At 38.1% G+C, this 26,129-nt stretch overlaps 1 protein-coding gene across 1 annotated transcript in view; it reads right to left on the reverse strand.

Moving 5' to 3' along the window:
* Positions 1-6,706: 6,706 nt before the first annotated feature.
* The window catches only part of ZW10 (zw10 kinetochore protein), a 33,019-nt gene continuing 13,596 nt past the window's right edge, over positions 6,707-26,129 (reverse strand). Inside the window, exons 8-16 of the mRNA XM_079928447.1 lie at positions 21,616-21,779; positions 20,524-20,706; positions 17,585-17,823; positions 15,476-15,547; positions 13,251-13,420; positions 12,283-12,413; positions 11,578-11,709; positions 10,601-10,803; positions 6,707-7,897 (exon numbers count right to left, since the gene is read on the reverse strand). Coding sequence (XP_079784573.1) covers positions 7,777-7,897; positions 10,601-10,803; positions 11,578-11,709; positions 12,283-12,413; positions 13,251-13,420; positions 15,476-15,547; positions 17,585-17,823; positions 20,524-20,706; positions 21,616-21,779 — 1,415 coding nt within the window. The 3' untranslated portion in view covers positions 6,707-7,776. The remainder of the gene's footprint in view (positions 7,898-10,600; positions 10,804-11,577; positions 11,710-12,282; positions 12,414-13,250; positions 13,421-15,475; positions 15,548-17,584; positions 17,824-20,523; positions 20,707-21,615; positions 21,780-26,129) is intronic.

Genomic DNA, 26,129 nt, shown 5'->3' on the forward strand with positions numbered 1-26,129 from the left:
TTACTCTGTCCAAGAAAAGCATTCGACACCATTCCTACCCTCAAAAAGCTGCAATTTAGTTAGAGAACCACGTACATAATTAAACTCTAAATTGAGTGCACTGAGCTTGAAGCGCTAGACACTAGAGTTAACATGTTAACACAGATCATTCCTCTGTGCCAGGCCCTATGCTATGTGTTTTACATAAATTATGTCACAGAACTAAGTAAATGTGGACTTGGATATGAATCCCAGGTCTGTGTGACTCCACAGCCCACGCTGGCTCTTCACCCCCCAACCCTGCCTCCTCTGCCCTTCCTCTTATCCAAGTCTCGGTCGACCAGCTGGCTGCCACAAAGATCCTCCAAACGATCAGAGCTCTTCCTTCCCTTCCCTTTTCATCCCCACATACTCACCCATAGCTCCTACTACTCTTTTCCCAGAAAAGCAAAACAAAAAAGCAGAGAACCAAGATTAGGGGCTTCTCAGGAGCCCCTTTCTTATACTCTGAAGCAAACTCCAAGGGGAGATACACTTCAGTGCAAATCAAAAAAGGTTTTTACTGTTTTTGCTTCATGGAAGAATAACATTACTTTCTTAATGAGACCGTGACTTTATAAAAAATTAGTTGTCATATAGGTCTGCTTCTCCTCTAAATGAGCTACCCTTTGCTTCTTACTGATTTGCGGGCAGAAATTAACAAAAAACAAAACCAGAACGATTTCATTGAGTTCTCAGGGAATCCCAAGTTCAATTCTCATAGGTTAATAAAGTGAATGCTAAACAACCAGGCACTTGGAGTAAAGAGAAACAGAAAATTAGAAATAATACTCCACGTGCATGCACCATGGCACCACCCAGCCAGATGGAAGAGGTGGCTGATATTTTTTTTTAATAAATAAGGGGTTGACACAGGGATATAGGGGATTTCAGCTTTCCATAAGTCTGTTAGAGGTCCCACTCTGCTAAAAACCAGAATGTCCCATGAGTTTTTTAATTGCCTTGCTAATAATCGCTTTTCAGAAAGCCAAAGAAGCAAAGAGGGGAACTTTTTATCCAAAACATCAGTTAGAGAATGACTGCAAATTTCACAACAGGCGAGGAAGAAATGATTTGGCCTAGGCACAGGCCCTGGCTTTAGGAAAGCATATTTCAAAGAGCACCAAAAAATGCCAGAAATAATCTCACGGCCACAGACTCTAAAAGAAAGACATCATCTAGCACTTATATGTGGAATCTAAAAATATAATAAAATCAACTTATTTACAAAACAGAAACAAACTCACATAGAAAACAAACATACGGTTACCAAAGAGGAAAAGGGAAGGGGAGGGATTAAATTGGGAGTATGGGATTAATAGATACACACCACTATATGTAAAACAGATAAACAACAGGGATTTACTGTATAGCACAGGGAACTAAATTAAATATCTTATAATAACCCATAATGGAAAAGAATCTGAAGCTGTACACCTGAAACAAACACAATATTGTATATCAACTAGAGCTTAATAAATAGAATAAAAATAAAAAGACATCATACTATACGGGCTTCCCTGGTGGCGTAGTGGTTGACAGTCCGCCTGCTGATGCAGGGGACACGGGTTCGTGCCCCGGTCCGGGAAGATCCCACATGCCGCAGAGCGGCTGGACCCGTGAGCCATGGCTGCTGAGCCTGCGCGTCCGGAGCCTGTGCTCCGCAACGGGAGAGGCCACAACAGTGAGAGGCCCGCGTACCGCAAAAAAAAAAAAGACATCATACTATAAATGAAAGAGGAGGGGTGTATTTAAAAACTGAAAATCTGACTATATAATAAATATGACAACACAATTAAAAAAACAGGAGTGTGGCTGCAAATGAAAACAAGTGATGGGTTCAACAAAAACAGGCCCTTCATAAGCGAAAATATAAGAATGGCCTGGACATGAAAAAATAGTGTCAGAAAGATCAAAGCCCAGAATATGATGAAGTTTATGAAAAACATGATCTCAAGGAATTTAGGGGCACAGGGAAAGAGGATGGTCAGTGAAAGAAAAGGAACAAAAAGGATTTGGCTATACTCGAAGTTGACAATGTGATGTTAAAAAAAATGACACAAAGAGAACTGAACAACTCAAACACTATTTTGCTTCCCTGTTCCTATCAAGGAGAATTATCTTCCACCCGGAAAGGCTGGAACAAACATTTGAGAGGAAAATGAAAGCTAAGATAGGTGAAAAGATAGAAAAAGAAAACCTGGATTTTAAATGAGTTCACAGTTCTACACTCAGGGGAATTATATCTCATGGGACTTAGAAACTTCAGATGTAATCACAAATCCAAGTTACATAGTCCTTGAGATGAGCAAGTGTCCCAGTTTTCAAAAAGGGGGCAAAAGACCTACTGCTACTTCAGACCAATGCGATTAAAGTTAATATTACAAAAGAAAAGATTACTAAATTGATAGAGGGTGAACAAGAAGTCCTAATTTTTTAGTTTTGAATAATAATAATGTAGATATGGATATGGCAAACAAACTAGAGTATGCATTTAGGAACAGAACTTAGTACGGAAAGTAAGTGAAATTCATAACAAAGTTAACCTGACATACTTAATGCTATGCATAATTTTTATCATGCTGCATGGTAATCAAGCATAAATGGAGCCCTTCATGCACATGAAAATAATTAATATTCTTTTGAGGCAGCATTTCTAAAGTCAGAGAGTGGGGTTGGGAAACAGAAGCCAGCCAGCAGCTGCTCCACTCCCGACACCACTCCACCCAGACACCCCTTAGGGAAGGCGGTTGCTCTGCCTTAAACCAAGGCAGTCCCAGACTCCAGCCAACATCCAATAGCTGGCGCTGGGTCGCCATGTCTACTGGGATTCTCTGTGAGAGGAACCCAGGAGAATCTGATTCTAAGGGGGCAGGAGATATCCTTTCTGATGAAACAATCAGTAAGAGGAATCCTTTCCTGGGCAACTTTTTTTTTTTTAAAGAAGATGTTGGGGGTAGTAGTTTAGTAATTTATTTATTTTTGCTGTGTTGGGTCTTTGTTTCTGTGTGAGGGCTTTCTCTAGTTGCAGCGAGCGGGGGCCACTCTTCATCGCGGTGCGCGGGCCTCTGACTATCGCAGCCTCTCTTGTTGCGGAGCACAGGCTCCAGACGCACAGGCTCAGTAGTTGTGGCTCACGGACCTAGTTGCTCTGCGGCATGTGGGATCCCCCCAGACCAGGGCTCGAACCCGTGTCCCCTGCACTGGCAGGCAGATTCTCAACCACTGCGCCACCAGGGAAGCCCCCTGGGCAACTGATGAACACCCAGAAACCATGGGATTGGGTTAGCTGGAGCAAGTGGCTGAGCAGAGGGAAGGAGGATGCAAAGGGGAAGTGGTAGTGAGTCAGCTGTCAACTGCATTTAAGAGGTTTGTTATTTGATACCCAGTGTTCAGGGGATGGGAGTGGAGTGGATACAGGCTGAGCCTGAGTGGGGAACTGAGGTTGGGGAAAAAGGGAGGGAGGCGGGCAGCTAGAGGACAACTCCTGCCGGCAGAGGAGAGGGGGGATGACAGGAGCTGAAAGAGAGATGGAAAAAGAGAAAGCTTCGCAAGAAACAACATTCACACTTTTCACAGGAATGAGCCCTGGGTTTAAAATGATATGCTGTCTGGCATTTGCTTCAACAATTCAGTGTGTGTTTGCAGGAGCAATGGGGTGGGGGTGACCAGGGGGCACAGATGAAACAAGATTGGCTGTATGACCACAATTGCTGAAGATGGGTGGTGGGTACCTAGGGGTTCACCATGCTATTTTCTCTTCTTTTATACATTTCCTTTTTTTTTTTTTTTTCTAAGCTACTAGTTTCCCATCTGACTCAGAGTAAAAAAAAACCAAAATCCTTCTAATGGCCTACACAATCTTGCCCCCTCCTCTCCTGTTATATCTCTCACCACCTTTCCTCCTCCTCTCTCCCTCATTCTCTGCTATTCCTTCACCAGACACACTCCTCCCACCTTGGCGCTTTGCAAGGGCTGGTCTCTCTGCTCAGAGTTGTCTGCACCCAGACATCCACATGGCTTACCCACTGTCTCGAGGAGGTGTCCTCTGACCATCCCATTCAGAATGTCAGCTCACTCCCCTTTCCTCCAGCCCTGGAATTCCAGAGGAGTTCAGATTTATCACCCTATGTTTATTTTTTCCATACACTTAAAATCTTCAGACATACTATCTAATTTACTTACTTCATGTTTATTATCTGTCTTTAGCACCAGAATTTAAATCACCAGAGAAAAATAATTTTTGTGGGTTTTTTTTTGGGGGGGGGTGTTGAGTGACTGGAACAATGCCTGGCACCCAGTAAATGTAAGTAGAATAAACGTAGGAAGTTTTAGAACCACTTACAAAGCTGAGACAAGGGAGGGAGAAGGTGTCTTCGGCCCTGGTACTAGTGCCTACTTCAACAGCAGGAGTAGCTAAGACCCATCCACTCCCGCCTCGCTCTCTCGCACTACGCAAGAAATCTGGGGCACCCGATCGCTGAGGAGTGCAGAACTTATACATAGCTCCTCAGAATCATTGCCCTCCTCCCCAGACTTGAGGCAGAGATTTCATAACATGGTTTTGAGACATCTAAGCCTAGCTCCAGTTATGTCACGTGACATCACAAACTTCTCAACCAAACTCCTCATGACAAGGAGAGGAATTTCTGTCTAAACCGTATAATTGAAAAACTTCTCAAAATTGGGGCTTTGTAACTTTCAGGAAACTTTAGGCTTTAGCTAAATGCCTATTTTTAGGAGGAAGTTATCACAAAACCAATGTTCAAAATCAGTTCCATGATTAGGAAGAACGTGGGCATCAAAACCCAATTTAAAAAGGCTACTTTGTGCCAAGACTTTTTATATGGGAGGCAATTTCCAAAAGCCTTATTCCTTCCTGAATTTACAGCTACCTCCTTCACTAAGAAGTCACTCCTATACATGCCTTCATTTCTCCGTGGCACAAACTAGCTGTGGAGCTTGGGCAAACTACTCCTTTGGGCCAGTTTTCTGATAACAAAAACACCCCCAGAGGATGTGTGTGTACCTCTCAGAACTTTCAGAAGATAGACATAATCTTCGGAAATCAAATAAACAACAGAATGAAACCCCACAAAAGGCTGGGAGGCGTTGCCTTAAGTGATAGCATGAGTATTGGCAGGCATGGGAAGAGGATTATCCGTATCCTTTTTAACAATGTTATTAATCAAAGAAAATACTGTTTGATCTATTCACAAGTGATTGTTCAGTGATATGTCACCGTTTATAATATAGATGCATGCAGAGCCTGGATGACCCTCCTGGGCTGATCAAGGCCAGAATGTAAGCCCAGGGTAAAATGGACAGGCTCCCTGCTTCCATTTCCACAGACTAGGCCTAGATGCCTTGTGCTGCTCCCAGGCCTGAGGAAAGATGCCATCTGGAGGATCCCCATTTCAGAGAGAAATCCAGTGCAAAACTGACCACGAATGGGTCTCCAACAATTCAGGATCCACAATGTAACAGCAGCCACTATTAAGTCACCTAAGGGATTTAGGTTCTTTTTAACAAAAACTTTCCTTTTTACTAATATCTTGGGGACCCTTTCTGGAATTTCATTTCCCAGTCATTTGTATAGTTCTGGGTGTAATTTGGGAAGAGGTTTCTTTCCGTTGGCCTACAGATCCACTGAATGAGTCAAGCCTCGTAAGTTTCCCTTACTCACATAATCCACACGCTCTTTCTAGAGGAAGCAGGCTCCCCTCCCGGTCCATCTCAGGTTCCCTATCTGAATAGGTACCTTCAAGGTCCCTGTAAGAGCTGCCAGACCCAACTCCCATGTTGCTAAGCCAGATGGCTCGTCCCTAACCAGAACGAATATCCACTTAACCACCAGCTGTCAATTGCCTTGGCCAGGGAAGAGGATGGAGTCTGCCCACTCTGTGTGCCATGACATACAAACTATTCATCAGAGGAAGGAGTCCCGAGGGATGGAGTCTACAGGGCCTCAGAAGAACTATGATGCAGTTTTCTGTGCCAGTGGGGGAAGGAAGGGAAGGAGAGAGGAGTGTGCTTTCCAGTTACAAGAGATCCCACCCCCCAATTGCTCTACCTGTCAAGCAACAGGAATAGCTTCTATGAACAAAAGAAATACGCTATGTGTGCAACAGTCCTGCAAGGCATTTAGTTCAGTTCTGTTCTTAGTTCCCCATCCCCTCAATTGCTGAAAAAAGAATGCTAGCTGAAATGGTGTGAATTTTCCAAAACAGGTATTTTCTTCACCTGTGCAAATAGTCCCTTCCCCCTCTCAAGAAAGACAACTACTTTGTTCTCAAAAAACTAAAGTTGGTTCAGGCAAGTCTTTTTTCTGTGCGTTCTCATAGTAGGATATGCTGAGTATAGACAGATAGGTTGTCACTAACCACAGCTGAGTTCTCTTATAAAAAGAAACCAATCTTCTTTCTAATTCTTTCTTCTATGACCCCTAAATTGGTAAAAGAAAAACTAAGCAACCAGAATGTAGGGGCTGAGCTCAAACTAAGAACAAGAAGGTGAAGGCAGAATGTGTGCCAGGGATCAGGGGTTGAAGCCTAAGGAAGCAGGCCCACTGTACTGAAAACATCCTCCAGACAGCATCTCCTCCAAGGCACACAAAGATCGATCGCACTCTTTACCTCTTTTCACAAGCGGAATTCCACATTTCAGGGTTAAGAGAGACAATCCAGAGTCCTACTGAGAATAATTTTAATAGAATATAAACCTCCAATGGCTGCAAAGAGTTAAAAACACAGAAAGTTGAGCTGAAGGATTACCCACATCCACCAAATAAAAGATCAGGCTACCAAACCCACAGTTAGCATCTCATGGCACATACATACCAAAGGAACACTGAAAGTTTAAAGCTTTGCCATTGGATAAGGTACAGAAACAGTGGAATTTGAGAAGACAAAAAAAAAAAAAATCCAACCAATAAAATAGAATTTAGTCCGGGAATTCCCTGGCAGTCCAGTGGTTAGGACTCCTTGCTTTCACTGCTGAGGGCCCGGGTTCAATCCCTGGTAGGAGAACTAAGATCCTGCAAGCCACGTGGCTCAGCCAGAAAAAATATATAATTTAGTAGAAATAGCAAAAAGTGCCAAAACTTTATACTGAAAGAAATGTTAAATTATCAGATAGTGTCATGAAGAAAGACGGTAAGTCATTGAGTCCTCTGTGAGGATCATAAATGTTGATAAAAAGAATGGCATGAAAGATAGGAAAACTTGATGGTCTCTTTTGTCGAAGTTCCCATGTTATTAAAGACACTCACCCTTAACTCTGAAAAGCATTATTTATTGGAAAGAAATATTGAAGGAAGTCTTCTTAATTCCTGCAAGACCAATTTATGGTTCCCTTGCCCTCCAAAATATATCTCCCATCTCTCACAAATTCTTTATCCTGACTCTTGGAATGACCTGGATTCCTTGATCCAAGGCCAGGGCTTATATTTTCAATGGACACAGTTCCCAGAGGGCCCTGGAAGCAACATGAAACAATGTCACCCTACAGTTTCTTATTAAGGGAGGGTGGCTAAAAAGTCAACAAATTGAGGTGCTTCATTTGACATCTGATCCTAACAACCAGTTCTTCAACAAAGCCTCATACAGGCCAGGAGGTAAGGCGTTCTTAGGTGAAATCAAACTTCCATGATATATCAGTTCACCAAAACCAACGGTGATTCCAAGAAGTCTTTAAAGACTAATTACGCCAAGAAAGGAATCCACCTGCTCAAGAAATGGCTTTCTCAGGAAGATGGAGCTATTTAATCTTGGCAAGGGCAGCTGCTCTTCTTTCTGTGTTCTGGAACAAGGCACGAATTAAAGCTTTTACTTCACTGGAAGAGAACGCAGCTGCCAAGGGCCCTTTTCCATCTGCCCACCTGCAAAATGAAAAACACAATTTCTATTTCCTATTAAGTATAAGCCAGATTTTTAAATTGCGTATTTGATCCCAAGAGTGTATTTGTTTAAAATGGAAATAAAACAAATTCTGGCATTCTTCCCCTTCTTTACGAATCTACCAGTCAGTATCTTTGACATCTTCTACTTCTTGGCTGCATTTTGGTAACAGCATAGACAGACAAGGAGACCAAGTTAGGAAGATAAAACTGTTCTCCCTCATTCTATACTCACTAAGCCCGTTTGAACTTGACAATTATAACCACATCCTCACATGGTTATACAGAGTAATGGGATCTGTAACTACTTTAAAAAGTGAACCACAGGCAACACATTTTAACTGACAAAGGATAAGTACAAAAAATACATATGAAATCACAAACAACCCCGTAGAATAAAGGGTAAAAAATATGAATAGCTCAGAGCTACAGAGAACAAACCAGTGGTTACCAGTGGGGAGACGGAAGCGGGGAGGGGGAATTTAGAGGTAGGGGACTAAGAGGTACAAACTATTATGTATAAAATAAGCCTCAAGGCTATATTGTACAACAGGAAATATAGCCAATAACAACTATAAAGAGAGTATAACCTTGAAAAATTGTGAATCACTATATTGTATACCTGTAACTTAATAATATTGTGCATCAACTATACTTCAAAAAGAAAAACACACAGAGTCCCAATATAAAAAAAATGTAAACAGGCATTTTACAATAGAAGAAAAATGATCACTAAAAAGATGCTCAATGTCATTAGAATTTAGGGAAATACAAATTAAAATGACAACGAGCTACCATTTCATAGCAACTAGACTAGCAAAAATTTTAAAGTCTGATAATACCAAATACTGGTGAAAATGTGAAGCAACAGGATAAACCATGAAATGTGCATCTATAAAATAAATAAGTCACAGGCAGGGATGTAACATACACATGAGGAATATAGTCAATAATATTGTAACAAGTTTGGTGATGGATGGTAACTGATCTTACTGCTGTGATCTTTTCATAATGTATAAAAATATCAAATCACTATGTTGTACACCTGAAACTAATATAATATTGTATGTTAATTATAACTCAGTTTTTTAAAAAACTATGAAATATTTATATAATGGAATATGATACAGCAGTGAAAATGAACTGCAGCTACAGATACCTTCACGAAAGAATTTTCTGAACAAAAGAAGCAAGTTATAGAAGACTCCATTTAGGGATATGTGCAAATGTGGTAAAACTATAAAGAAAAGCAAGGAGATAAATAACACAAAATTCAAGATAGTGGTTACCCCTCTGGCAAGGACGATTTGGAAAAGGGTACATAAGGGTCTTCAAAGGTAGTGGTAATATTTTTAAGCTGAGCAATAGGTACATGAACATTTATTTCACTCTTTCTTTAAACTGTGAATATATGTTATATATACTGTACTCTTTCACATGTATATTTTATAATTTTTAAATGTTTAAACTACACAACTGGAGACAGTTTCCTTGGTAAAAAAATTTTCTCAATTAGTTATTATCCTTATATTTACTGAAATCTCTAGGACGAAAAAAAATCTTCCTAGGCAGAAGAAAAGAAGCTGAGACATATCAGTATTGTAATTTTTCTCATAACGAAGAATTAACGATCATTCTTGGGTTGCAAGAAGGCCCTTTAACAGCCGAAAGAAAAATTCTTATCTGCTGCCCTCTGGAGTCTTACCTGAAGACATAACTCACTAAGGACTTGTAAATAACAAATGAATAAATCAAATTTTATACTAAATGTAGTTAGAGGTATTTTGATGTGATTTTTTTTTTCAAGCAAAAAAATCTCATTTACCTTGTTTTAGAATGGATAGTATTTGCTGGGAACAACTCAGACACATCTAGGACAACTAGTCTAATGTAATTGGGCATCTATAATAAACCAAGCCAAAGTAGATAGACAAGTAGCTATAGGGATGGATATGGACCTTAATGCCTACTCAGTGAGTTCCCTATACAAGGTATGCATGCTTGTTAAAAATATACCAAGACAATAATAAAAGCGTCCAAGGATGTATAACTAGCCCACATCTATCCAGTTTTTGCATAGTATTAATGACCTTCACACACTCAGTATGATACGACATAGCATACAATTACAGAGCACAGCAACATTAACTGATGGTATTGAGAGAAAACATCATCTACTATATTTAAGAAAATATGAATCCTTTCTACGTGTGTGGTGCTGAATCTCTAAAACTACTTTACTCCCTGTAGAAAAACTGCTGGTCAATCAAACAATGGTTTGATGCTGAATATTCTTACAGATAAAAGTCACTTCTCTGTTAACATATCAAAGCCAATCTTAAAATGCATCCACTGTTGATTAAAATGGGCAAGAATTTCCATCCAGGTGTCAGATGGTTGTACTCCTTGTAAGTGCAAGAAGTACAAGGTCACGTACAGCATGACAAAACAACATGCTCAAGACCAAAATAATAGAAACAAGAAGTCTTTACGCTATCAAATATGAGAAAATGGTCATGAGATCCACACTATGATAGACCATGCAAAGGCCCCACCTACTGCTACTCAATATGAAACTTTCCTGAGTAATATTAAGAAACAGAGAGAAGCACTGCTCTCAATGGCACTAATACTCTTTTATAGCTGTGAAGAGATATATAAATCCTATAGAAGGATTTTACCCACCGATCCCCAATTTCTTGCAGGCTGGCTTGTAACATTATCATCAATTCTTTGAATGGCATCCATTTTGGCACGTAGACCGGAACCTCTTCTTGATACTTCTTGTTCTTGTTTTCTTCAGACAGAGGTGCAAATACTTGAGGTCCTTCATCCATCACTGTTTTGCATAAGGAATACAATCTATCACCATCTTCAGTAGAGATGTCCTGATTTTGCACAAAGGGAACACAACAGAACAGAATTGGGCCAGCTTAGCAGTAAGTAAAAAGCAGACCTTTGGTGTATACTATTCAGGGGGTCAGCCACAGCAAGATGTTTTCCAACCAATTTAGCACACCTTACTAGACACTAGATTTCATCAGTTCTGACAATACTCCTAAAGCTAGAATGACACAAAATATGTTTCAACAGATTGTCGGTAATTTAGTTTGCCTGCATGAAAAAATCCATTTCTCCAATAGAATGTGGTGCAGTTTGCTGCAAAGCAGGGAGTGTTATCACAAGGGTTTAGCCTATCTATACTTTAGAGGTATCAGCTGGCAGAGTCCAGGCAACTTTCCTGTAGGATCACACATGTGTGTTGGTAAAGTGGTACCTGCACAAGGCTGCATTTCACTTTACTAAATTATTTAGTTCACGTACATGTTAAGTATATATGACTTCACACTTTACATTTTGGGAGCACTGCCCCATTTCCAACTTCCTCATTCATAATTTACACAGATGCTAGATGGAGAAGCAGCATAACCCTGCTTTCTTATACAGGTATGAAAGATAGAGATTAGCAAGTCTCCAGCAAAACAGAATTAAGATAAAAGTGAAAAAAATAACAGTATAATGAGTTAGACATGACACATGAACAATTTCTTCTACCATCTGTGTTGACTAAAGATGAGACTTCAACATCACTTCCTTAGGAAAGTGACAATCTGGAACAAGAACTGCATCTCAAGTCTGGTGAGGCATCTAATGGCCCTTACCTCTAGGGCAGTGATTCTGCCAATGATCTCAGAAATTGTTGTACTGAGTAAAGTCCCCATAGCCTTGCAATATATGTTCACTGGCAGGACATCCTGCCACACAATTCCAAGTCTCTTTAGTTGGTGCAGTACCTGTCAGAAGAATACAGATATTTACATGGAAGAGAGATTGTTACAACTCACATTTTTCTAGATTTACATTTATTGTGTGTGTGTGTGTGTGTGTGTGTGTGAGAGAGAGAGAGAGAGAAGAAGTGTTATATGACGGTGAGGTAAAGTAATCAAGAACATGTGCTTCTTGAATATTTCACCCTAGTGATATCTCTGCTAGATGAAAAACTGACTTATTCTGAGGATGGGAAAACTAGTAAAAAGATAAGTCACTTAGGAGAGAGAGGCATTTTTCTGAGATGAAAGCTAGTATTTCAAATTTCCCAAACCTAAGTTCATGGGTTAAATACTTGCTATGACAGACTTATTATTCCCATCACTAGTGGCTTGATGGGAAGATAGCTTCCTGTTGACTTGGTGGGGTAGGGGAAGGGAAAGATCGTATACAAGACTGTAAAAGGTAGCCACATTTTCCAATGGGAGTTCTGGGGAATGAACTGAGCTACCTGTTACATATTCTTTGCTGCTTAAAAAACAAGGAGGGGGAGCATCTAAAGGAAGAGTACAAATTCCAGAGGGAACAACAGCCCCCACCTGTCGGACTGCTTTACTTGCTGCAGAGTAATTGTCCTCATCGTCCATGTTTGAAAAGTTTCTAGCACTTGATAATCTTTCCAGAAGTTCTCCTTTCTGTGCCCGCATTTGGGCCAAAAAACACTCTGTCCCTATAATAAGAAAAGAGAATAAAGAATTCTAAAAGTTGTTCAATTACACAATGCAAAACCAGGGTGGAAGAGGAGAGACAAGCATGAACTGAATATCTGATTCTGCCTATTTGAAAACAACTGCTTGTTAGATAACATCATAAGGTTGCCCTAAGGTTACTAGAAACATCACTGCTAATACATTAGCCGGTCCCTCCAAGCCCACCCTCAGGATAGTAAGTCTTTTCCAACAGTTTGTCCAGAGTCAGATAAGAAAAACTGCTTGTACAGTAGAAGTAACTGCTTATTTTTCTGATATATCTACACCACCTAAGGGAAAAGTCAGGAATTGAAAAGCTAAGCAAATCATATAGATCCTCTGCTTTTCTTAGGCTATCATTATTGACTTACCCCACATTTCTTTTTATTTTTAATAATCAGAAGTAAAGCTAAAGGAGGTAGAAGAGAAGGGAGCTAGTTTGAGGTTTTGCACAAGAATAAGCACTGTCATTAGTGAGCTCTTACCAACAATGTTAACAGAATTGTCACACTACATCTTAGTATGTGTCACTCTACTGACATAACTCTGATTTGGTGAATTCACTGCACACCAGAAATGCAGTCTGGAACACTAATGTACCATGAAATCACGTCATGAAAAAGTAATGCTTCCAAAAGACTGCATTCACTTTTTAAAACTAAGTAACTGGGAACACCTGCAAATTAAATGCCCTCCCACTTTCCAATACAGCTCAGGACCACCACCTAATTTCTAACTGCTGCATTCGTAAATTACAAAGATACTAGTCTGATAAGCTGCATTATCAATATGCTTCCTAAATTTAAAGCATCAGTTACCAAGTCTCCTGAAGCCAGGTACAAGATCCACAAAAGTAGTAGTGCCATCACACAGAATGGGGGCAAGACGCAATCTGAACTGATGCCCGAGGGTCAGCAAGTGGTGAGCGATATACATACAGTTGTTGAGGTGAATGGCAGCCAACTGGGGCAGTTTTTGAAGGTTCTCCCTAGGTCAGGAGGAAGCGTAGGAAAAGAAAGAAATCTCCTGTTATTGAAGTTGGGGTTGATGAAGTTACTCTTTTAATGTATTTCTAGGTGTTAATCATTGTCTACTGTATAAATGCTGTACCTAACAAGGCATAACCTCAGCACGCCCACTCAGTCACTGAGGTTGTTCTGCCTGCATGGGACCTTATCCTTTAAAACTATCCTAGTGATTAACAAAAAACAACAAGGGAATCAAGATGTTACCTGTGTCAACTCTTTATACTAGAAACCTGGCATAGCTGTACGTAATAATTCCCTTGAAATCTAACACTGATAAGTCTGTGGAAATGTTTGCTTCCCCTTTCTCCAAATCCCCATTTCATTTGTACAATGAAGCACTCAACTATTTTCTAATTCACTAGTTTTCAAAGCTGGCTACAGATTAGGGTCACCTGAGAAATTTTAATATAGAGACGCTTAGACTTCACCCCAAACAAATTAAATCACAACCTCTGAGTGAAGCCAGGGCATTTATATGTTTTAAAATCTTCCCATGTGATTTTAAATTTTCATAAAAGATTGAAAATCACTGCTCTAATTCTTCTGCACATATTGGTCTACCTACCCAGCTTGGGAAGAGATCTTGTCTTATACCTCTGCTACATATCCACTAGCAGCCATTCAATTAATACTTCCTAGTTTGCTGATTCAGTGTCAGGCTAGAATATATAAAATTGGAAACTAACAATCTTCAGACAGTTGTCCTCACTTTGGGCTACACATCAGAATCATTGTAGGGCTTTAAAAAACAGAGATATGTTTAATCTTAAACCATACCTATAAATCAAAAATCTCTAGGGGTAGGGCCTAAGCATATATATTCTTCAAGGTCCATAAAAGAGTCTAAACTACTGCCAAAGCTGTGAACGCTAATCTAGAACGGTGGTTCTCAAAGTGTGGTCCCCTGACAAGCAACATCAGCATCACCTGGAAATCTGTTAAAAATTCTAGGCTTTACCCCAGCCCTACTGATCAGACACCTCAGGCATGGGACCCAGCATCTGTAGTTTAACAAGGTTTCCTGGTGATTCTGATACACACTGAAGTTTATAAACCACTGGTCTAGCATAAAGTTCCCAGATCATACAATGCGGAAAAAGAGGCAAATCTAACTCCACACCAGTGTGAAAAATGTTTCTAAGCAGGAAAACCCCTAAGCCAACTGTCTCTGAATCCCCAAGGACGTGGCTATTAACTGACCCGAAGATGTTTTTTTTCCTTTACCTAAGTAGAAAGTGAAATAAAAGTTTTAAGCCACAGCAAAGAGAATACAAATAAAAATAATGTTTACAATAAATAAGCTGTCTTTTAGAATAAAAACAATAACTGGCCCTACTTAAAAACATCTCAATCTGAACTAAAAAGTACTACAAACAATAAACTGATTTTTTTCTTTGAAACCAGAGTCCTTGACTAAGGAATAGCTTTGTTGACATATTTATTTAAAACATTTGTAAAAGGTATCCAAAACACTTAATTTGGATAACAGAGAGAACTCCTGGAGACTTAAAGTTATGAGTAACTTCTGAGATTAATATTAAGAGAAACCTTAAAAAACCAAGACATTAGGTAAATACAGCTTAAGATTGCTAAGAGCGGCTGATCGACAGTTAAATAGCAATCTCTTGTGGTATTCAGTCTGCAAAGCTATGAATGCCAAGGGAAAATGTGGGATGTTTACTGGATAGCAATATGGAGTCATGGATGACCTTTTGTTTTGTAACCAAATAAAGTGAGGCAGTTCTGCAAGCACCTACCATCAGTAACAGGGTAAAGTCCTTTTGAGTCTTTAAATCTGTGTCACCTACTATACTGCAAGATTATAGTACCCTTATTAATTTATTAATAAATGACCCATGTCCTTTAAACATGTAATGTAAATGTTTACTGCATTTCATTGTGAATTTTAGTAACCAATTATCTTTGGTGGGAATATAAAATTACTGGTTTTAACCTGACTCACAAACATTTTAGACCTACAATATTACACAGAAGTCAGACACAGTGGCACATACTTGTGATATGTTGGTACAACATCATGGAACAAATGGAAGATATTCCTCACTGAGTAGAAAAGTTGAACAGCACTAAAAGGAAAACACAGTTTCAACAGAAATGCAGAAGGATATATTGGCAATGAGAAAAAAAATTCAAACTCAGTGCACCTGAAGGGAGAGTCAGCAGCAAAAACTACAGCTGGAGAGAACAGATGCCTTAGTCACTGCTGAGAACACCATTCCTCTAGATGGCATAGATTCTCAGCGGTTATTCACTAAATAGACTACAGGTCTAAAAACCTGGACCCATTAATAATATTAAGAATAGCAGCATTCAACCCAAAGCCTCTTTTCCATTTGTCAGTTTGTGTTCTGCCAGTACCCAGAGTACCCCTTCAGTGACAAATGGAGCTAAGCCTCGAGCAAATGTCACCTCCTCACTGACACACTGTGCAAAGGGCAAGGTATCAATAAAGGCACTCACTGGTGCTGTCGGAACCAGCCTGCCTTTCAGCCTCCACCTTCCCTCCTTCTCACCCCAATGCAAGGAGATGAATCAACATTTCTAGGACAGAATCCAACCTCAAGTTTTCTTGCCCTTTAAGTCTGGTCTTAGAACACCAAAGATCATTATTAAAAAGCACTTAGGAAGAGCAAATATAAGGTTTGTGTAGCTTACTTCTACATAAGAATATTTTAAATTATGTACCTTGAATACATCACAGGAATTCCACAAATAACTTTTAAAAATTAGTCATGATCACTATACCTCGAAACACTGTTACAACTTGATTACTATGATACCGGACTAGATTATTTCATGTGTTGCTGTTTGAAGTTTGATAATAGGAAAAGTGAGTTGTTGTAATGTAGTTGTGTTTTTGTTTATCCTGTTGAAACTATTTTTTTGGTGGGAAGAATGTCCATAGACATTCAGTATACAAAAATATTGTTTGGTATTCTCTTAGGAAAAATTGCCTTGCATCCCTAACTTCTGGTCTGGTACGTTTCAGGTGAATGCCATGTAATGAAACAGTCACTCCTATATTATTCTGCCAAAGGAGTGCATAATTCCTTTTACATGTATTTTTCTTCCTACTTAGATTTAAAACTGGATGGACTTGTGAATATAATGACTCATTCAAGTCAAGGAAGTATCTTAGTGAACATGTTCTTTCTAGAGCAGAATGAAATAAAGGGGTTAGTTTGTACATGGAGATAAAAACTGAAACTCCAGAAGCCCATCGGAAGACACAATTTAAGTCAAGCCCTAACTGAAACTGTTTTCTATATGAGGATGAAAAGTAAAAATACTACTACACACAGATTCAAATTAAAGAGGCTTTTTAAAATCTGCTCTATAATCAATTTGAGCTACTGGCTACCATTTTCTCCTCAATTTATAAAGTTTAGGAGTATGGGAAGAGCCTACTAAACAAAAAGAGATTCAGTACAAATGTGCAAGTATATGGATTGAGTTTGGGTACCTTGAATACAATATTGATTAGGAGAAAGCTTCTTGAAAGGGAGAAATCAGAACTTTGGTGCATTCCATTCTTTTCCTTCTACCTTTGGCTACCCAATAAACTATTATTGCTATAAAATTAACATTTAAAATGTAAATTAATTAGGGCCTAGATTTCAAAAGGTAAAATGGACGTTAGGCTAAAGGGCCAGAGCATGCTGAAACAGATGGTACAACTATCACTAAGACCACCACCACCAATACTGATAAACATCTGAGTATTGATTATTTCCCAGGTAGCATTCTAAGTTCTTCACAAGCACTTTCCCATGTAATATCACTGAAGTCAAATAAAGTTAAAAGTAAACAAAAATTAAAGGGCTTTTTGTTAAAAAGTGATTAACAATTTTTAATGTCAAACCCATTTGGCCATCCATACAATGCTTTTATTGCTCATACCTTGTTGTAAGATTGTATGTTATTGAAAATAAAAGTTAATTGTCAATACATACGTGTGCACTATACTTTTCTCTAGGGAAAAAAATATTAACTAATAAGATAAGAAAACCCAAAGAATTCCAGTTAATTTTCTTAATAAATGTCTAGTTTAGATATACATTTAACCAAGTCATTGCCATTTCCAGAGGACTCAGAACTCGTACCATTGATCACTGCTAGTTGTTGCCTCCAGTAAAGTCTGATAGGCGAGTTCCATTAATTTCTTCACAGATTCACTGATGCGGCATGTGGGCAAAGAAAAGGAATGTTGGTCCAACGTATTTTCAGGCTCTAAATTCATCACTTCGTTGTACTGAGTTGTGGACACTTTCTGTACTTGTAGCTTGTCACCCTCAGCAGGACTAGGTAAATCTGGCACACTTATCTTAGAAGCAGGAGTAATCTAAGGGTCAAATACAGAAACAAAGAAAATGCACTGTCCTCAGAATAATCCAAATGCAAGCATCCAGTGAGGAATAAGATACCAGTTGCTTCCATGATGATTAAGCTGTGGATCTACAGAATAATTAAAAGATTTGAGTAAACATGACAGTACTTGAATGACTACTCAATCTTGGGTGAAAGCACGTCATAAGAAATAAGCAATCCCTTTACTGTGCCATTCTTCTAGTTCTTCTGTGCACTCTCACTCTTGGTGGAAACAGCAAAGCTGTGAAACTGGCCCAAGATTTTAGGTAAATGAAAGGACCTTCAAAAATCCTCTTTCTCAGATGAGACTATTAGATTAACACACACCAGTATGACTTGTGTTCCACTGTCATTAAACAAATTATTTCCCACCAGAAACACGTGTTGGCTTACTCAAAGAAACAACACATTCAGGCTAGCTTATACTGCTCTTAAAAGCAAAATGCCAAACAAAAACCAAAAAAGCTTCCCTAACATTTATACAGAATGAAAATTCCCAGACTTGGTCAAGACTAAAGGAAAGAACACTAGGCTTCTAGTTTGGAAACATCAGTGATATTTTCTACCCTAACTTTTAACAAAGTCATTTAACCTCTCTTGACCTCAATTTTCTCATTGTAATATGAAGAAACTGCACTACAATAATGGTTTTCAAACCTTGCTTCTCGAAGATGCCTCAGGGACCAATAAAAGGAGAGATTAAGCAGGTGGAAGCAGCAGGTTCCTATTGCAAGAAGAACAGCTCTGCTCTGCACATACTGGACCTCTATGGAAAATTTCTGACAGAAGAAGCTCCAATTCTAATAAAAATGTTTAAGTCATGAGACTTGCCATCTGTAAAATGGTATAATAATGTCTACTTCATAGGGCTGTTAATGACATTTAAATGAGAATACAAACATCACAACTGGGAGAGGTGCTACTGGCATCTAGTGGGTAGAGATTAGGGATGCTACTAAACATCCTACAGGACAGGCCCCCAGAGCAAAGAATTATCTGGCCGCAAATGTCAACAGTGGCACTGCTGAGAAACTCTGATCTAGAGGAGGCTACATCATTAGGATTTGGGTACTTGGGGGGAAAATACAGTCTTATAAAATGTCAGAACTAGTTGAATAGGGAGTTCAGAGATTATCTAGTTCAATTCTGTCATATTACAGAAGAGGAAAATGAGGTCCAACAAGGTTAAAAGATTTAGCCCAGAGCCACAAAGTGATCCAGTAACAATCCTATTTATAACAAGGAGTTATAACAGAGTTAATGGGATATATATTAATTCATTTACCAAATATTTACTAAGTACATAGTAGTATGCACCAGGTATTTTCTTGATGCTACAGATACAACAGTAAACCAAACAGTAAAGAACAAAACAAACAGGAAAAAGAAAAACCAACCCTGCCCTCATAGAGCTTATTTTCTAGAGGGGAAAAACAATAAATAATTCATATAGACTATTTAATGATAATAAGTGGTATGAAGAAAAATAAAGCAAGGAAAGAGTACAGGAGATAGCGGGAAGTCACAATCTTAAAAGAGTGGTCAGGAAAGGGAGCACATCGGTGGTAATATCCCAAGCAGAGGGAAAAAGAGGTTCAAAAGTCCTGCAGCCGAGTCGGCCTGGCAAATGAGCAGAGTGACTGAAGAGGAATGCAACAGGAGATGGAGTCAGAGAGGCAACAAGGGGACAGTTCACAGGAGGCCGTGCAGGCCACTGCAAGGCTACTGGGTCTTTCTCTGAATGAGACGGGAAGCCACTGGATTCTGTGCACAAGAGTGACATAAGTGATATTCGTGTGAAAAACACCTGCAGCCCAGTTCCCGGTACTGAGTGCATTTCGGCTCCCTTAACCACCCAAGATTACATCAAAATGTGCTAAGATCTGTGCACCTCAAATGGCTAATTTAATATTTTACTGAAGTGGACACTATAACAGGGTACCTAGCCCCAGGAAAACGGGGGATGACAGAAAGGACAGAGGGAGGAAGAGCGCAGTCCTCTCAGCGATAACAGATAAATGGCTGAGGAATTTTCTATTAAGGGATTACTTTAGTGTATGTCTTCTTTTAATCTAAGTAACACCTTACATTTGTCAAATATTATTTTATATATGTAAGACGTTAAAAAAATACACAGAATTATTTAAGGTCAAAGGAGTAAATTACCCTCAATGCAAATTAATTTGTCCACGGATTTTACAGGTAATTGTTTATACTATACAAAGATCACATCTTTTTGTTTGTTTTTATTAACTTCAAAACTAGCACCTCTATTAGCGTAAGCAATAAAGTCAACATTTCACAACAGGATATAATCTCTGGATATAACAATACCTGTCACGAAACTGTGTACTAAAAATTCAAGTGATAAAGTTGAGAAAACTCTATAGGTTGATATACTCTCTGATTTCAACAACAGTAATCTATTACATTCACGTAGACTTTTTAAATTTATACAATGCTTTTATGTGCATTATCTCATCTGGACCCCACAATACCCTATAAAAGACGTAGGAATTAGGACCCCTTTTAAAGATGAGAAAACTAATGTTTAAGAAGATTAATAACTCGCCTCAATGAGCTCAGCAACTGTCAGTGCTCTTCCACTCTATCATAATCATCTCAAAAATGAGCTGCTTCCTAATACAAGGTAACACCCTGTAACCCCCAATACCTTCACAGTGTTGTGAATTTCAGAGGTCATTAGGTTTCTAGCTGCCACAATCACATCCTGACACTTCTTGTTAGCAAAATGAGAGTTGATGTTACGGGCATATTTCAGCAAATCTGTAGTATTTCCTTTTAGAAACCTCATCTCCTTTAAGGCATTTTCAAATTCTTCAGTGGACTGTATGATCTGAGAAAGAAACGCAAGAGAAAAAAAAGTAAAAGAATCAAATACATATGTTCCTTTCCAATATTAAAATTTCAAATCCAATGTATAGGAAAGAACAAGGACCAGCTGGTCATTTAAGTTTTAGAAAAGACCATCAGTTACTAGGTATAAAAATATTATTCATTTTTTCTAGCCTTAAATTCATTAGGAAGAGCATCTTCATTAGAAGTTTTTGACTCTGCTTAGTAAAGGTGCAAACATTTTTAAATAAATAGACAGTAAGTCCCCCCTTATCCTTGGCTTCAGTTACCCACAGTCAACCATGGTCTGAAAATATTAAATGGAAAATTCTAGAAACAAACAATTCCTACGTTTTAAACTGTGTGCTGTTCTGAGTAGCATGATGAAATATTGCGCCGTCCTGCTCTGTCTTGCCCAGGATAGGAATCATCCTTTTGTCCAGCATATCCATGCTATATACACTACCTGCCCATTAGTATAGGAAAAAACATAGGACATATGTGGTTCAGTACTATCCACAGGTTCAGGCCTTCGCTGGGGGAACTGGAACGTAGCCCCAGAGATAAAGGGGGACTACTGTGCTTACTGTAGTGTTTGAGGAAACACTAAAAAGAAGCCGAAAAGTAAAGCGTCACATAGTAGCTACTATAGCTGACACCAATAGAAAAACAATTGTTTTTCAAAAGTATCTTACTAAAGAAAACATACTTAATAACGAAACATACTTCCCCACCCAATCAAAAGGTAGGAAGCCTGAAGAGACATGAAGTCAGAGGGAATTTGCCTCCACACTTCATGAATAATTTTCTTAAAGATGTCACTAAAGAACAAAAGATCTCCAAGGTAAACAAGTGACGCCAACAGGAACCTACGGTCTCTTCAAACCCTCTGTGACACCTCTGCTCTTACCTCCTCATACTGCTGTAACTTGCTGCTATTTGTTGGGATAGAATAAACCAAACAATTTTTAATGAGGCACTCGGACAAGTCCTCCCAGATCATGTCACCAAGCATCTCAGCCAATACGATCTTGCATGTTTTCTCATTTTCTACATCAGCAACAAGAGGCAAATCTGAATTCAAAAGAAAAAGTTTTAAACAAGAAACTCTTCACAGTCTGGACATATTCTCAAATTCCCTAGTTTTCTAGAATTCTTTAATTTTAAGATGACAGGGAAGAAAACAGCACGAATAATTCTATAGCTCTCTCAACAGACTACATGGGAAAAGCATGACACAATTATTATTTTATTTTCACTGCTCAAATGAATCATCTGCACTGTATGACTGCCTGTTCTCTATAACAATAAGGTATTAAGCCACCTACATTATAATCATCTACTGCTAATCTACAGATGTGATTATATGAAGCACTCAGAAGTTCTGCATACCACGTTGAAACTAGTTTAGAATAACAAGTTCTCCAATAATAAATATATTTCTTTCATCTCTGCAAAGGATCTGAGTGTTTATCCTAAGTAAAATATCAATAAACACCTTACATTATAGCATAATATCTAGCCTACCAAACACAATACTTCAGTGTCTCTTCCATGGTATATTTTAGGGTGGCTTTTTCTAACACATTTTGAGGGAGTTATATTTAGAACATACCATTAATTAACTAAACAATATATAAGAACCTTAAAAGAAAGTGACCATATTACCTCGGAGCCTTGAGATATCTTACAATATCTGAAGTCTAGGCCTGCACTGTCCGATATGATAGCAACCAGCCACATTTTGCTACTGAGCACCTGAAATGGGGCTGGTGTGACTGACGAACTCAATTTTTTTTCAATTTTAAGCAATTTCAAATTAAGTTTAAAAATGGAAGCAAGGGTGTGTGGTTATAATGGGTAGCACAAGGGAGCCTTGTGGTGATAGAACAGTTCTATATCTTGATTGTGGTGGTAGTTACATGAATCTACACATGTAACAAAATTGCACAGAACTATTCACACATACAAATGAGTGCAAGTAAAACTGGAGAAATCTGAATAAGCTCTGTGAATCATAACAAAGTCCATTTCCTGGTTCTGATACTATACTATGGTTACACAAGATGCTAACATTGGGGAAAACTGGGTAAAGAGTACATGGGACCTCTGTACGTTTTTTGAATTAAAATTTTAAACTAAAAAAAAAAAAGAGGAAGTAGCGTAAAATACTTTTCTGTTAAACACAGTTTTGTTGCTTTGAAAAGACTATGCCTCACTTTAACCATCACATCATATAAGCTATTATGTGTACTGCAGTGCTCACATCAGGCATGTGTATCACTTCTAGTATTTCTTATAAACACACCTTCGATGTAGTCAGTGTAAACAGATTCATTCCACTGGAATGACTTTGTTTTCCTATGCACCAGTGTAACATTGTAATGCATTTATTTGAATATTTTTCACATACAGCACAGGTTACAGTGATACCTATAATAAACTGAAAACGGTAGTAAAATTGAAATGCTTATTATTTTCACTATGATATATTTTTCTAGCTTAAGAAAATGATTATAAACAAACTTTTAAATTAAAACTAAGGTACACTATTGATGCAGAATCAAGTGAAGGTGCAGAAGCTAGAAGAACTGGCAGAACAGTAAAGGAAACTACAGACTGGAAGAAAATACGCCACAAATTTTACAATAAATGGCAGCTGCAGCTTGCTAAAATAGAGCAAAACAAAACTTTTCCTGCTGTGCAAAAAAATTTTTAAGATGATAAAGCAGACGATATTAAGAGAAATTTCAACAAATACATTAGGAATTTGTCAAGTTTCCTCTCAAAGAAGAATTGACAAAATTAGTCACCTGAAATCACAATTAAATGTCCAACCCAAACTGTGATTTTAAGGGGATCTGAGCTTGTAAATTTAGCTAGCGATAAAATGACTTGGTAAAATCATTCCATACATTTTGGTAGCAAATTTATGCTGGTTTTTAAAAAATTAATTAGGGCACTTATCCATCTTTTTCTATTGACCAAAAGAGCTTGATTATCAAAGGGATTATCTGTAATTTGAAGAGTACCTAGAATGTAGCCACAAACCGTACGTGCCTGATGGTGGCCTTTTTAGCGGAAAATCTTTAACAACCTTTCAAATTTCTTCTACAACTACTTGTATGTTCAGAGTCTCTATTTCTTGGTAAATTTTAGTAGTGTATACTTTCTAGAAAATCATTCATGGCAAAAGCAAAATATGCTTCTTGTGACAAAGCCAACACCACGGTAGTTTACAAAGAGAAAGCCTAATTTTCCCTCTCCATACCCACAAGCTTCTCTCTCTCTCTCTCTGTGTCCAAGTAACCAGAGTTAAGAGTTTGGTTTGTATTCTTCCTCCCTTACATTAATAATACACACACGCACACATGCATGCACGCACGCAGACACATGATATAGACTAAACTGTGTCCCCCACAATTCATATGTTGAAGCCCTAGTCCCCAGTGTGACTGTACTCGGAGACAGGGCTCGCCTTTAAATAGGTCATAACGGTGGAGCCCTAATCCACTATGACTAGTGTCCTTTTAAGAAAAGGAGAGACACCAGGGATAAGCATGCAGAGAAGAAAGGCCATGTGAGGACAGTAAGAAGGCTGTCTGCAAGGCAAGGAGACAGGGCTCAGGAGAAACCAAATCTACTAACACCTTGATCTTGGACTTCCAGCCTCCAAAACTGTGAGAGAATAAATTTCTATTGTTTAAGCCACAGAGCCTGTGGAATTTTGTTATGGAAGCCCTAGCAAACTAATATAACATTCATATAAGGGGCTACTTCCTTTTTTAAAAAATGGGTTTATGCTACAGATTTTACATGTAACTTTTTTATCCCTTAAAAATAGATTGTGGCCATCTCTGAGGTCACTATATCTAGCTCCACTTCATTTCTTTTCAATAGCTGCACCATTCTTCAAATGATGCACATTCCAGTATGCAAGTATATACAGTACTCATACATGCAAACATATACACTGTTGATATCACATAGTAAGGAATTAAAAAGTGGGACACCTGGGTCAAAGCGATGTATATTTTAGCATAACTATAGAGCTGCAGATTACTTTCTAAAAAACTCACTAAAGTGATGAAGGAGACTACCTTTGCATTTTCTTACCGAAAGTGTCTTACACAAATCTTTGAATTCTGTCAACCCTAGGGGTGAAAAGTTCTACTTTGATGGTGTGATTTTCATTCCACTATTAGGGAGATTAAGCAATACATATTTTTATGTTTATTAACAACTTGTACCTTTTCTTCCATAAACTGCCCATTCATATTTTTTACCCTTTTTCTGTTATTATGTTCTCTTTTTCTTTGTAAAAAAAATCTTTGTATTAGCTCCTTGTCTGCCAATGTACTGCAAATATTTTCTCCCAGTATAATGTTATCTTTTGACTTTGTTTATGCCATTGTTTACCATACAGAATTTAACATTTATATGTAGTCAAATTTATCAATCATTTCCTTTATGCATTCTGAGCTTCCTGAGAATATTTAAGTCTTCTTGTAAATTTTCTTCTAACATTTTTATTGTTTTACCTTTTGCATATAGGGATTTAATTTATCTGGAATGTATCTCTGTATGAAGTACGAAGCAGGAATCTAACTTTGTCTTATTCCATATAGCCAATTTTGCTAGCACTGTCTCACTAAACTGAAATGTGACTTTGACCAAATGGTAAATTCTCATTTATTCTTGACTCTACTTCTGGACGCTTTTTCATTCCACTGATCTTCTTATGTGAAGAACATAGTTTTAATTATAAAATTCTCCAACTAGTGTTTTGCAAATCTTTATTAGCAAGTCTCATAAATATATTTTTTGATGTAAGCTCTAGAGTACTTAATTTGTCAAGTTGGAAAAATATATAACAAGAATCTGATTGGGAGTGTTTTAAATTTATACATTATTTTGGAATGAGCTGACAATTTTTTGAGACTGTCTTCTAATCCACGATAGCCTCCCCTTACTTTATGCCCTCAATAAGTTTTATGCTTTCCCTTACATGTATTCTTCCCATTCTTATTAAATTTATCTTTTAAGAATTTCATAGATTTTATTGCCATTATAAATAAGATATCTTTATATTTTAATTTATAACTGACTGTTACTAGCTTGGAGAGAAACTGATTTCTATAGATTTATACTGTACCTAGACAACTTAGTAAATGTCTTACTAATTATTAAAGTTTTAGTAGCCTTTTGTTTTTTTAGGTATACAATTACATCATTTACAAGTAAAGATAAATTCTTCTCCTTATTTTAATATTCATACTTATTTTCTCTTCTTTGCATCAGCCATAACCCCTGAAACAATGTTAACGAATATTAATAATAATGTGCATTCCTGACTTAAAACTGATTTTAATGGAAATAAAGTTTTTAATCCTTTAATAGATGCTTGTTGCTGGCTTTTTAGAA

Source organism: Stenella coeruleoalba, assembly GCF_951394435.1.
Source record: "Stenella coeruleoalba genome assembly, chromosome: 8".
In the NCBI taxonomy this organism is placed as follows: domain Eukaryota; kingdom Metazoa; phylum Chordata; class Mammalia; order Artiodactyla; family Delphinidae; genus Stenella; species Stenella coeruleoalba.